We start from the raw sequence: 14,584 nt of genomic DNA on the forward strand, positions 1-14,584 counted from the left end.
ATGTTGTGGTCAACTGTATCAAATGCTGCACTGAGATCCAGCAAAACTAAGACTGACATTGTTCCACTGTCTGTATTCAGACATATGTCATTAAACACTTTGGTCAGAGCGGTTTCAGTGCTGTGGTTCTGTCTGAAACCTGACTGGAAGGCATCATAGCAGTTATTCTGTTTTAAGAAGTAACTGAGCTGTTGAGAAACTGCTTTTTCAATGATCTTACTTAAAAATGGGAGATTTGAGATCGGCCTGTAGTTGTTCATTTGTGTCTTGTCAAGATTGTCCTTTTTCAGTATAGGTTTGATTACAGCAGTTTTTAGTGGTTCTGGAAACACACCTGATAATAAAGAAATGGATAAAGGATAGACAGCTCACCTGAAAGGGGTTTGTAGGGGAGATCCAATACGGGTGAAAATGCATGAATACAGGCTGAGTTCAAGTTCCAAACCTGGTGTGCGAATCATCGTGCCATCACAGCGATAAATCCCGCTCTCTTGGAAATGCCGAGACTCCTAGAATTATTTTCATTATTTTCAACCTTCTTCAAAGGTTTTATTTCAGTCATCAGCAGCACTTCATAATGGTACATTATTAAGCATTAGTATGGTGTTAGTGAGTGTTTAATTCATCATCTCATGACTAGTACGTCTTTTATAAACACAGATATGTTTATCCATCTGTCACAGCAGGTACAGATATCACTGCTACCACATCACTACTAGTAACAATCAAACATAGTTATAAAAATATATCTGTATTTATAAATGGCATACCGAGGATGAGTGATGAATTTAGCATTTTCTAATATCTCTATCCATCTATACAGATGGATAAAAGAAGACAGGAATTTAAATTAGGACTTCCACTGGCCAACTGGTTTTCTGTGGGACACACAAACTTTTGAATGATGTGTCATGTGCAATGAAGAGGACAAAATTCTTATTCGTAATCCATCTTTGAGTTTAAACTTGGGGAGAAAAAAAAAGTAAAAAACCTCTTGCCATTTTCCACATCCATATTTTTTTTTATTATTTTTTTCATATCCTGGTTGCACAAACAGAAAATGAACTTTGATGTCAGTCAGCAGTGAACATTCACTTTCATTCAAGTCCAAACTGGAGTCCAAGTTGGAGTCTTAGGAGACGGCGCATCTCATCATCGCGAAACAGCATCAAAGTGCCAGAGCGAAGCTTTCAGTCCTTCTCGGTAACTCGCTACGTTATTGCCTTTTTTCCTGTGGACATGCTTTGTTAATCTACCGGTTTCTTCATACACAAAGTTATAGTATTCAAAATATAAAATGCCACATTGCCATGAATTTTACATGTTTAATTAAGTATACCAGCTCCATTTCCAGAAATGGGCCACACACACACACACACACACACACACACACACACACACACACACACACACAGAGCAGGGAGTAAAGAGGGGGGGCAACAGAACAAATGATACCAAGGACAGACGATACAAAGCATTAAGATGAGATTATCATTACACTGAAGATGACAATTATAAATTACAACAATCTCAGTTTGATAATCACACATCTGCCCATTCAGTAAAATAAACATTTGTAAAAAGCAAGAAAAAAAAAAAAAAGGTGTAACTTAAAAGCCACACAGATCAAAGTTTCTCTTGTTTTTCTTCCCTAAAAACTTTGGAAAAACCAGGATGTGATATGTCCACCTGAGTTAGGGTGAGATCACCTACCCAGCACCTTACAGCTCCCCTCTCCATCTCTGAGTGACAATGCTTCATCACAGCAATGACCGTGCACGAAACTGGGCTGGGTTTACCAAAACTGGGGCCACAGGCAAATTCCCCTTTCTCTGGAGGAACAACGGGACACCCTCAGAGGTGCTTCATGCCGTGAGGGGTCACATTCGGCTCAACGAGACAAAATTAGGCAGTGCTGTGGCTGACTGATGTAATGCGGGTCTCAGATTCTCACATTACTGTGTTTAAAACAAGAAAAAAAGGATAAAGACAAACAGTTACAGCAGAGCTTGGAGGGAGGAGACGTTTTGCTTCAGATGTTGATTTGTATCTGAAATCTACAGGTTTTTTCAGTTTCTGTCACTCGTGGAGAACTAAGGCCTGATTTTCTGGACCTGCATTTGCTACACTCATGTATTCCACACCATGTTAACACTGATCTGGGTGTTTCGGGTGGTTATGAACACACATGAGACCCCACCCTCCACACCCCCAACAGAAATGGAAGCCAGTACAAGAAACTCAAACAAAAATAACTAACTAGCACATTCCTCATTTTGGGGAAACCCAGCCTGCCAAACTGTGCAGGTAAATGTAAAACGAGTCAGCCATAATACCATGTTACCTTGTTGCTGGAGCTCAGTGACACACATACATACTGTACAACGCTGCAGCTCAAATGCATTCGATTTTATATACAAGGAGATTCCTTTTTACAGGGTCGATAGAGAAAGAAGTCAAAGACAGGCTCGGTGGGAGATGAGGCACGATATCCAACAGTGTTGTATCTTCTTTTTTACATTTATATTTGCTTACACAAAAGCAAGTGGTAGCAAATGGTATATAGCATTCACTAGAGTTACACCTTTCCCTTATTTGACTGAAGCTGTGGACAAACGGGAGGAGAGTAGGGAACAGTCTTTCCAATTTCATCAGAGACAAAGCGGACAGCCGTCGCTCTTAAATATCTGACCCTGGGAGTCCAATAAGAAAATAGGTGTTTTTTGGATTTAAATTTTAAAATATTACTGTAGCTTGTGGTGTCCCAGTTTTGGAAAACGAGTAATGGAACGCCATGCTCATCTGGCTACAGGAAAGCTTGGAAAACTGATATTTTTCTTTGTAAACAAGTAGATGTAGATGCATCTGTAACCATCTCACAATGCTGTGATTGCAGCCAGTCCTCAACTCTCTGTGAATGGGACTCATGGGCTTTGATCAATGATCATAACAGTTTGCATATTAATGATCATAAACTGGCCTCCCAGCCCATTGTTCATTCGGTGGTGCTAGTTTCTGTCATTGTGCAGATGTTTATAAGGTTGGAAACCTGCAGTCAGCTGAGACTGAAGAGGTCACCTGATGATGACGAAACGTTTCTCCCACTGAAAACGTCCAGATGAACAGCATCAACTTTCAGGATGCAGATGTTAAATCTCGCAGCACACCAAAGCCAGACTAAAAATCCATTTTTGTCCACTGGATTAAAGACAGAGCTCTCTTCCAGGCCAACTGTGAACAAGCAGTTTAAGCAGGGCTTTACTAACTGCTGACATGTCAGCATACTTGCAGTGTTAGCATTGCACATGCAAAAATATGAATACTGAGTGGTCTAGAATAAAAACAATAATGAGCTGTGAGCAGGTGACTCCACCTGAGCTTAACTCTAATAAAAATCAATGCAGAAATGTTGAGGTGCCAAGCCACTAACACTGTAAATAAGAAGACACCAGAATAAGAGCACGCATTTATATACAGCATTCATACAACAACATTACGCATAAAGGCCTGAATACATAAAAATAGCAAATGCTTAGGAATTATAAGGAATTAGGAACATAGACAGGTAAAATTAATTAGTTTCCTTCTAATGAAAACATCGCAGTATTGGTCTTTTTGTTTGTTTTTTGCTTATTAAAGTAGAGTTAGCACAGGTTTGTACTTGTTGGCTAATGCTGGTCACAGGCTAACAGACAGGGATGCTAACCGATTGAGTCACTGATCACAAATTCAGCAACAGAGAGAAAATTAAAGGAATTGTTTGTACTGAAGAACAAGACAAGAAAATGTGTATTAAAATTAATACACAGTTTATTAATCTGCTTGGAATTAAAAATAATGTAAATTTATAAAATGGGAGTTTGATGCAAAGCTGCACGTCACACGATGGAGGAATGACTGGTTTTCTCTCCCCGTTTCCAAAATAGGTTCAAATGAACTAAACCCAGAGAAATGGTGGCGGATCTTTGAATGACAGCTCAGTGACAACAGTGACCACTCTGACACTTCTCAGCATACACACACTACTGTGAATCTGTGGAACCGAATCCAGACGACAGATGGACTGAGCGCTTTCAGAGTCAGCTCTTCGTGTCGTATAATTACCGTCAGCCGTCAGAGAAACCAGGAGCTGAGGTTTTACTACAGCAACGACGAACATGTGCAAGTCAGACACAAAAAGATCCAAAAGAACAGAGACGGCCAACGCCCGACTCTCTCTGTATGAAATGTTCAGACAGTAACACAGTGATAATGTCAGCACATCAAATAACAACATCCTGAAACCTCTTTGGCTATCGCAGTTTGGCAATTCAACAAGGAAACAAATGCAGACTGTGCCATGTGTCAGTGACGTGAAGGAGGAGCAGAAGATGGAGCGACAAAGAGGACGGCACTGCGAACACTGAGCACCACGTAAGGGCCTCTTCTTTCTTTCCATATGTATACAGGACACACACACACACACACACTCTCATCCAATGTACGAAAAAAAAAAATCCATATCTGAAGATCAATCAAACAGTCAAGTAAAAAGGTGAGTATTAGTGCAAATGTACGGACGGATTTAAAACAGTACACGATGGAAATGGTCTCGAGGCGAACGAGTGAAAAGGGCGGCCGCGGTAAAATGAAGAAACTCTGTGGCGACTCTACACCCCTCACAACATGCAAGAAGATGCAACCAATCAGAGAAAACGGGCTGTCAGTTTGTGCTTGTAGTAAGTCTCCTCTCGCTGCACAAGAGTCCATGCAAAGATTCTCGTGTCATTCCTGCATGTCAGTCTGCTTCACGATAAAACGGATAAAACCAGCTTTCATGTATCAGGAATACATGAGTTTAGTAATGAAAGGATGCTGTGTGTGTTTGTGCAAGCTTAAAATAACACAAATTCAAACGTCATTTTTAAAAATTAGCCTCACACCACATGCAGATGCTCATTTCTGTCACCGTGTCCGTGCAGGGAGACGTAACAGCAGCCGTGCTGTTGAGTGTGCTTTGTTTGCCTGTGTGTGTGTCTGTGTGTGTTGGCGGGCGCTGCGGAGCAAAGTTGAAGGAAGAATAAGGAGACAACAGGGAGGATTTTCTTTCTGGTCACATCTGGTTCAACTGGGCGGGCCATCAAGCGGGTTATGTTCAGGAGGACGTCTCCGTCCGAACCCTGAGAGCGAGCGCTTCTTCTCTTGTGTGACAAAATTGGGATTCTGGTGTTTTTGGTTCAAGTGCTCTGCAGCTTTCACTGCATTTTGGCTCTGATGGCTCTCGGTTGGACTGAACTGGTTTGGTTTTTTTGTAGTTTGGATGCCGTTCTGAAGCTGAGGCAGGAAGACTGGCGGTACTGGTTTGCTGGTTGTTTGACGTGATACACTTTGTTTCCAGACTCTGGCCACAGCAGCTTCCAGCTGCGATATTATTACACTGATGTTAAACAACTTGAGATTTGCAGCAGATGAATTCAAACGCCAACTGTCCCACCACAGCGGTACGGAGGCTGCTGATAAATAAACTGGCGCCAGCTTAGAGTCTGCACAAGCTTTTTCCCCCTGTGGTCCGGGGTGAAAGCAATTTAAGGATGGAAAGGAAACAGTCGAGCTCTACCACAACGCAGCACCACTGGAACCGTTGGACTAACCAAGATAAAACGCTCCATGCTCCAGCACAGAGACTGTGTGACTGGATCTCGGATGTCCCGGGATAGACAGAGTTGGTTTAGCTGTGCTAGGTGGGTGTGCCGGATTGGAAGAATGAGTCTTAGTATCCAACAGGAAGAGTTGGTAAATGCCGTGTCTGATTTTGGTTGTTTCTCTGTTAGCATCTGAGCTGGGTAAGAGTAACTTTGTTCGGTTAGGTCTGCTTGGTTAAGAATCTGGCTCTGGATTAGAAAGTCAGTCAGTAGAAGTACTGGATTCACGACAGGCCAAAACAGGATGTGGTTGCGGTTACTTGTTTAGTGGGAACTACTGCTGGACTCGGGTCGGGCGTGACTGGTCGTGCGTGGAGCACCGTAGAGGGTTACCGATGCTATGTGGTTATTCTGCATCACCTGGGGAGGAGGAACACAAGACAGTGAGGACTCCTGAAACACACGGGCTCGAAACTACAACACATATTTCAAAGATTAGGGGTTGAGCTGTTTCTTGATCACCTTTGCATTTCTAATACTTTTGCGAGCAAATCTCTACAAATGTCCTTTCAGAGAGAATAATTCACATTCCTGTCAGCTTTAAACGGGTTCAGCAGCTTTGCTATAATAACACTGCTGAACGTGTCAGTCTTGTGCAGCATTTTACGTAACACATGTGCTCTAAATGGAACAATCCATGTAGCCAGGTGGTTCAGATAAAATGCATGCTGCCATATAGTTTTATGTTGTAATCCCAGCTGAATCATAAAATGTGCTGACCTCAAAGATCATCCTCTGCAGTCCGAAGCAGAACGTAGAGCCGAAAGGATTTGTGTTATTGGCCGATGAAGACCTGTAAACGCAAACAAGGTCACAAGACTTGATGTCACATATGTGGGTGGTGTCTGAAACAGCTGTGTTGTCTATATTAAATGCATATATGTAGACTATATGTTACCTGTGCAGCACTACAGGTTTTTCCATTGGATGGCCGAGCAGTTCTTGGATTTGATCCCACTGAGGAAGAGTCAAAAGGTTAACAGACAATTATAACAAACACATTTCCAGGAGTCGGTCTGTTTCTCGACTGCTGACAGCTGTTTATGTCACACCTGACTCAACGCCATTTCCAGCGGCAGAAAGGACTAAGATATTCAGTTATGAATGTTTCATATCACAGGACTGTTGATTTGTTATTGGATCTGTGGTGCAACAGAAAGCATCTTATGATCAGTCACCAAATTTGTAAGCCTATGTCAGTGATGCAAAGTCACAACCTTGTAATCCGCTAAAGGTGCAGAGTCAGAACATCGAACCGAAAACTACAAGTCCTGTTAGATTTCTACTGCCTACCACAGCGCCACCCTGTGGCTAAATTGAACAGTTCCAGAACTGACCTTGCTGTATGTAGTTAAGATGCAGTCCTCAGAGTCTGCTCCCTCTAAAGCGCCGACATAAATGAACAGACATTAGAACAGAGGAGAGTCAAGTACTAGACATTAAAGCATGATTATGGAGTTATTGCTGTCGACTGAATAACTTTTACCTTTTTTGATGACAAGTGGAATCTTAAAGTCACATCGATGATATCTGTGATGACAGAGAGATTACAATAAGTGCAACAACAAAAACAAGTGTAAAAATATAATAAACATTTGGTTTATATTATAAGAAGGATAATTACATATTAAAGTTGTAATGTCCAGGGTAGTTGGTATGGAGAACAAACTTCTTAACCAGGTGAGTTGTCGAGTCAAACAGAATATCCTGAAAAATACGAAAATACAGTCATTGAGGTTACTTTAGTGTTTGCAGTAGACACCCATCTACTGCAAACAGTAGATGTGAGCAAATCAAGAAAAGTAGAACTACACCTCTGCATGCAGTGATTTATGCAGGTGCATGTGGTTTGCATCACAAGATGGTTGCAGGTTGCAAACTGCAGTTTTTGTTTTTTATTATTGCACAAACTTCAACCTTCATGTCTTTGGACCAGGAGTTTTCTCACAGTCCAAAGACATGAATCTTGACATGACTGAGTTAAAGCTGTGTTAGACTGAGCGCCTATCACGGTTTTAGCCTGCATCTCATCCATTGTAGAAACAAGCTGCAGTGCAGGTAAATGTCCCATTAATTCACAGCGAGCAGGTAGGAGTGGTCAAGGTCAACAATATTCAAACTCATCGGCGTTGCCTCGCTTGCAGGTTCTGGGCGTCCACGCCGCCCGGCCGCAGGGACTTATCCTAACGGGGGGGTCACGATGCGTTGACTTTTAGCATACCACGGTCACTGAATATACTAGCCAGGCTCCTGCTGGTTCTTCATTACGTATTTAGTGGTGAGTCAACAAAATCATCGCAGATACAAATTTTGGTGACCTTTAAGTTACACGATGATGATGTGTGTCGAATGTGACACGTGAAACAAGCGTAAAGAGTGAATGTAACATCACATTTGCAGGTGATGGTAAAAATGGGATTCATTACAAATCGTTCTGAGAAACAGACTAATAATCACTGTAGGTGTGACAATGTTCATCCAAGGTTTCAGTAAGATTGGCCCACCCAATGAGGAGGAGATGGGGTACATACACTACGACCATTATAACTGTACACTGCTAGATTTGACCAACGGTTGCAGCTGGACTTTTCTTTTTGGCGTGGCTCTGACTTACATAAATATGAAAGGAGGGGGAGGTGCTGCTGATATGGGCGCTCCAGTATGACGTCCAATGGTTCTGAATGACGCATACAGTACTTTCAGACAACATTGAGTCCCCATTAAAAGGAAACGAAAACTCAAACACAGCTCAGAGGCAGACAAAGCTCTTAAAAATAACTCGGCACAGACACTGACACCAAGATTTACACACACAAGCACGGCTTCGCTTACGTACCACTCCCAGGGTAAAATAGTTGAAGAAGTAGTCGTTACATTTAGATGGGACCTGCTTATGTGGTGACGGAGAGTGGATCTTCATCTGAAACACAAAAAGAATTTGGGAAAATAGTCTTCTGACTTTTTGTCTTTAATTAAATTAATACAAATAATATTTAATACAACTTCTTAAGATGGTGAAAATATGACAAGAGAGCAGGTTTGATAAATGGATAACATCCAACAGGTTAAACACCACTTTACAGACTTAACATAATAGCAATAACACAAGAAGCAAAGATGGAGTTAAACTGAATTGCTACCTTGTCCTCAGATTTGTAGAAAACTTTATGTGGGGAGCCCAGAGCACCGAGCACATCCTGACAGGAATCTCCAAAGTAGATGCTCCTCTCTAGGGACTTGACTTTACTATCAGTCATCACACCGAGACCACAACCTGCAGTTTAAACAACAAGTCAGTAAAGCTCCACGTCACTGCACTGCTGACCTATGTGTGTGTGTGTGTGTATATATATATTTTATTTGTACATTTATTTTTTCTTATAATTCACAGATTTCCATTCTCATATTTTGCCTACTTCTTATGTTATTGTATTTTGCACACCTCTGTTGCTTGTGAAGCTCGCACACAAGAATTTCATTCTGATGTGCTGTACCAGTGTACCTGCACATGTGATGTGACATTAAAAGTGATTTTTGACATTAAAAAGAAAAGCTCAAGTTCACACCACTGTTAATAACAACAGTAAAAATTGGTATTACTGTGTATATGTGCTCATTTATGTAGTCCCATATTAACCCTGTCATGCATGAATTATCACAACCTCAATCAGGATTTTTTTCTTAAGTATTTTTATTCATTTTTATGCAAGAAAAGATGAATAAGAAAAAATCCAGATTGAGGTTGTGATAATTCATGCATGAAATAAGTCATCCATCTATAGTAACATTAAACGACCAGTGGGTGGCAGGTATGGTTTATGTGCAAGTACACCATCAACACTGATACAAATACAAGAAAACAGCCTTTGAATAGCTGTCCACTGTAGTGACCACTATGCGTGAAAGGGTTAACATTATGGGGAAAACAAAGGTGTCAAACTTACAAATAATCACTTGCAGCCTTCAAGACACACACACACACACACACACACACACACACACACACACACACACACACACACACACACACACACACACACACACACGGTACTGAGCTGTGTGTTACCTGCAGTGAGAAGGCGGAGCCTGAGTCCCAGAGGGCCCGCCCGATCCCTCAGGACATCCACACACTCTGCATAAATATTACCGAGGAAACAAGCCAACGGCATTGCAGGAGCTCTGAGAACAGTGAAATAAGTTTAGCTATTTTTTCTGTAACTTTTTGTTCTTGCCGTCTCTGTGATTGATTTCCAACATTTAAAACAGTTGAAACAAACTCATATCAATATGTGAAGTAAGGACTAAAAGTAACCGTTTCCTCTGGCAGCATTGCCATTATTACGTACCTTGTTTCCTGCAGGTTGTTGCCAGTGTAGATGTGCATCCTCTTGACCATTGCCCCATGTGGAATCTGCAGGGAGGCCAAACCCATGGCAAAGTTAGGCTGCCAAGGCAAAACAGCTGGAAGTAGTACAGGACTGGTAGATACTAAAGGTCTCTGCGTCCACATGAATAAACACATTCAGAAGACTAAAAAACAGAGCTGTGACAGTACAGAGGAGTGACAACATGTGATCAAGGGAGTGAAATGTCTCATGAAGCACTGACTAAACACTGCTTTCAAAAAAAAGAAAGCACCAGTGTTTTCACTGATTGATGACACTGTTCTTTGTACTTTCATTCGTCTTGGATCTTCGGCGTAATCTGGTCCAACATCAAATCGAGACTCACTGTGACTCAGCACTTCTGACTTATTCTTATGCAGCTATCACTGCAGGAGTCCTTCCCGTGGGATGACATTTGATTTTAATTAAAAACAGCCACATCTCGTACCCACTACCCATTTAAAAAGTCATTAATCTGCAGTAAGAAGAATAAAGTCTTCTTATACACTAAGACTACCACGGGTTAATTTAGAAAATACATGAATTTTGTCATTGTGTGCCTCAAACTTCATGACAAAATCCACTGAAAGACAAAAACACTGTCAGAATCCAAGACACACACTGATTTGGTTTCATGTAAATCTGTGACAAGGCAAAAAATACAGCTTGACCTTTGAGTGTCTACATGACTGGAAACCACTCAAATCCCAAGGCTGGCCTGGCTGTCCTGGGACTGGAAATAGCGAGCACTCAGCTCTTCTTTAATTGGCTCACAGGCAAATGGACTAAAACGCTCTCACCTCATATTTTGGAGCTTCATTCCATGAGTCCAGTTGAAAAGAGAAGGACAGTCCCCGGAAGTTGAGATGGAACAACTGCTCTGCAGCATTGTAAACTAGGGAGAGACACGTGAAGAGGAGAGCATTTTATACAGGGTAACAACCAAAACCCCAAATTAGTTGTAAGTGAAAACATTCCAAGTGTGCTGGTCCTTTAGAAAGTACCTCCAGGGTGTGTAGCGCCAAATGACTGGTCTATTTGCTCTATCGTGGGGGCAATGGTCTGAGAGTTGAAATGGACTCCACTGAAACACAATCCATACATACACGGTGTCAGTATTAAACCCATTAACAAAGCGCCTGTGCTGCATTATTTCAAGAGTTAATGGCAAAGATGGGAAATGGATTATGCTTGTCAACAGATAACGTTGAATAAGAAACACATTAATGCAGGCAGACTCAAGTAAGCTGTAAGCCTACCTGTGACTTAAAGTTGAAAGTGGTGTTCGTGTTAATATAAAGAGAACCAGGCGTGCCGTGTATGCAGAACAATCCAGGATTTATGCCATTAAATGTCGCTGAGAAGCTAACATGACTCTCAAAGCAGCTACATCAGCTGCTATTTAATAGATTTACGTTTTTACTTACCAGTATTTCAACTTGACTTTGCTCAGGTCATACACTTCAATCACCTATCACGCAGAAAGTCAGAAACATCAGCGCACGGATGCCAAGAGTGTTTGGAGGAGACTGTTGGAGCTCTGCTAATTATCTTAAATTCTTACCTTGAGTCTCTGATTTGTGGCATCAAACAGCAGTTTAATCCCATCCTGAGTCAAGTTCAGTATGAGGTCATGGCTGAGTGGTGTCTACAGAGGCAGGGAGTTAAAACCGATAAATTAACATTAAGAGGCAGGAGCAGATGCTGTCACGCACAGGCAAACGGACCTTGAATTCATTGAAACCTGAGAAACAACCACCTCGATTTATTTTTGACATGATTTTAAAAAGTTAATACTGGGTGATTATTAGAAGATTTGTGCAGATGAGTGAAAACAAAACATTAACAATATATAAGATAACAGAGGTGGGAATTATCAGACATCCCACGATACAATATTATTGTCATTGTGGTTTATCACATTTTTTCACCTGCACAGCATGTCCTCAGAGTTAAAACAGATATTGACAAGGTTTAAGAGGTAAAAATAAACTTATCTCACCTCAGTTATTTTTCTTTTAATTTTAATTCGTTATTGCACTTCCACTCAGCAACCTTCCCGTTCTACAGGAATATCACCAGAATACAACAAGCTGGCAGCCAGTTGAGTCAATCTGTCAAGTCAGTTTGTGCTCACTAACAAAGATTCAGACTGATGGCAACGTGAGCAATCTGTCTGCATTTATAAATTAGACAGCAATTATCTGTGAGTGACTGCAGTCAGTCCAACTGTAAATGTTTGCAGAAAGGATGCCCCCCGTCAGGCAACCTGTGCTTTGCAATCGAAAGTGCAACATCCCCAAGCTCTGAGCAACTACTTAGTCACCACAAATTGTAATCTGTTGCAAAATGTAAATATATATATTCATTTTGCAACAGATTACAATTTGTGGTGATTAAGAGCTTGGGGGTGTTTTTTTTTTTTAAATAAATGGGAGAAACAAGCTTCTCGTACTATCGTGACAAAGACAATAGCAGATAGAAATTTGAACTTTTCAGCACTATGGTGAACAAACGACCTACTGACAACAAAGTTTCGACATTTTATTCAACAAACAGATTGTTAAGCATTTGTTTATCATCAACTGATAAACTTATAAATATGGCTTTATCTGTGTTACAGTGGTCTACAGTAATTTCAGTGAAAAATAATTAGAAACCAATTTGATTTACTTCAACTGCACGGGAACGCCTGAACAACTCGAATTGCTGCCCAGAACTCTTCTGCAACCTGATTATGACTGTTTGTGGATTGTGAGCAAGCACAAGTTTATATTTTTAAACAACAGATATTTGTGCGTCTTACCTGTTCACTGTATAGCACCTGGACATTTTTGATGATGCGGCAGTGTTTCTGAAGGATAGAGATGGCCTGGGAAAATGGCATCCCTGAACACCCACACAGTGAACGCAAGACACACAATTTGTTATTGAGTCTAAACAAGTGCATATGTAAGGTAGTTGAAAAGTATCTTTTCAATTCACCGAAGATGTTTAATGCTCACCTAAGGCGAATTCCCATTGCTCATTTCCTAGTGATCTCTCAGGCACCACTTCCAGATCCAGCATTGGCAAGTAGTGGGGGGCAGCTCACCTCACCTCAAGACACGATGGGATCCTGTGAGGGACCCTCTCTCTCTCTCTCGCTGCTGAACACAGTACTTTCCCACAGGATTTCCGACGGCTACTTTAAATCATAACTCTTATTATTTTTCCAAAGCTATCAAATTCATGAGAATCAGAACAGCCACTCAGTCTGCGCGTTACTGTAAACGTGTCCTTTTTTTATCTCATGTCATACGTCCTTGACATTAAAATGGTACCAAAGAAGAGAAAGTAAACGGGCCTTAAAATCACATACAAAGCACACAAACTTTCCTAAAACGCACAAGTTTTAACTTGGAATTTAACAAGTTGTCCAACATTGGCTGCCAGCTTGAACATAAATTACGCAACGTTTAGCAAACCTAAAACGCACAAGGCCAGCTGTCAACTAGCTGACTGCTTGTTTGTGTGTTTTTAAATAAATCGATGAGGATTAAAAAACTAATCCACTGAGTTTAATCAGAAACTTGTCCGACAGCCACAAATGTCTCCAACAGGCTTCGATTCAGTAACTAAACATGAACTTCTGTGGTGCCGTGTTTCCTAACAGAGCACCGGATCCAGTGGCAGACAGGTTAAAACACAACAAACTAATACGGAGGCACGAAAATAGCGCTTTCAAACTCAGCTGTTTCCGCCCGTTATGTTTATCATCTGTCACAGTTGGGCGGTTACGAAAGCATCAAATCTTGTCAACAAGACTGTTTTTCTTCGCGCTACGAGCTAACATTAGCGGACGAGCTAGCTGCCCTGTTGGCTTATTTTCAATCAAGTATAAATATAAATAACGTAAAAGACTCTCAAAGTCGAGACAGAAATGATGAATATCACGGTTCAAACTGACACGACATAAACAAAAGACAGCACGCCGAGCCGTCGGCTGTCTCTGCTGTTTTTCTTTTTTCGTTTCAGCGAAGCTTTAAGCTCGAGCGCTAGCTCTTCGTCGCTCGTGCGCAAATTCCCAAGTACTCGCGCGGAAACGCTTTCCGTGTCACTCATAAGCTCGCCGGCCGGTAAATGCCCACCGTGTCCCTTTCTGCGCTTTAACGTGTCTTCAATGTCAGGACCTGATAAGAGCGACACGGCGTCCAAACAACAGCAACTTCAGGCATCAACAACAGCCAGTAGGATCAGCTGATAATTCAACTTCCTGTCTTCGGCGCACATTCGAGGTCGACGTCATGACGTCATGGTCAGGTGACAGCTAGAGACGTTTTAAGTTCTCTCCTGCTTCCAAGAAGATATCGTCTCTCTCCCATATATAATATCTTATTGAAACCGATATGTTCCAGATATCAAGTGGAAGACAGTCTGGATGGTCCCCCATAAATACTTGATTGTAAATAAGGTGAAAGAAGTCTCATTTAAAATTCTACATAAATGTTATCCAGCCAGTCACTTCATGGTAAAATT

At 41.4% G+C, this 14,584-nt stretch overlaps 1 protein-coding gene across 2 annotated transcripts; it reads right to left on the reverse strand.

Annotated features, from left to right (window-relative positions):
- Positions 1 to 978: 978 nt before the first annotated feature.
- phaf1 (phagosome assembly factor 1) lies at positions 979 to 14,324 on the reverse strand. Of its 2 annotated transcripts, none has more exons than XM_086297885.1 (16): positions 13,072 to 14,324; positions 12,873 to 12,955; positions 11,631 to 11,714; positions 11,494 to 11,537; positions 11,071 to 11,150; positions 10,867 to 10,961; positions 10,028 to 10,092; positions 9,748 to 9,860; positions 8,822 to 8,955; positions 8,518 to 8,601; positions 7,306 to 7,388; positions 7,168 to 7,211; positions 7,019 to 7,062; positions 6,580 to 6,638; positions 6,402 to 6,474; positions 979 to 6,041 (listed from the first exon to the last, which is right to left on the reverse strand). In XM_086297885.1, the coding sequence occupies exons 1-16, from the start codon at positions 13,133 to 13,135 to the stop codon at positions 5,946 to 5,948; spliced, it is 1,245 nt and encodes a 414-aa protein (XP_086154011.1). In that variant the 5' UTR covers positions 13,136 to 14,324; the 3' UTR covers positions 979 to 5,945. The 2 variants fall into 2 exon arrangements, with proteins under 2 accessions (XP_086154011.1, XP_086154009.1); XM_086297883.1 differs by having other exon boundaries at positions 10,028 to 10,125.
- Between the last annotated feature and the right edge of the window lie 260 nt (positions 14,325 to 14,584).

The sequence above is a fragment of the Aulonocara sp. 'chitande type north' Nkhata Bay genome, linkage group LG7 (assembly GCF_057382095.1).
Source record: "Aulonocara sp. 'chitande type north' Nkhata Bay isolate Kocher_YH1m ecotype deep benthic linkage group LG7, A_spYH_male_GT1.1, whole genome shotgun sequence".
Classification (NCBI taxonomy): Eukaryota; Metazoa; Chordata; class Actinopteri; order Cichliformes; family Cichlidae; genus Aulonocara; species Aulonocara sp. 'chitande type north' Nkhata Bay.

Excerpts from the sequence above, each read along its gene's own strand:
- phaf1 (XM_086297883.1), bottom strand. The coding sequence starts at position 13,135 with ATGCTGGATCTGGAAGTGGTGCCTGAGAGATCACTAGGAAATGAGCAA. Across the intron at positions 11,151-11,493 it reads AAAGTCAAGTTGAAATACTG|TGGAGTCCATTTCAACTCTC; the intron begins GTAAGTAAAAAC and ends ATTGTGTTTCAG. Across the intron at positions 10,126-10,866 it reads ATGAAGCTCCAAAATATGAG|CCTAACTTTGCCATGGGTTT; the intron begins GTGAGAGCGTTT and ends TTGCCTTGGCAG.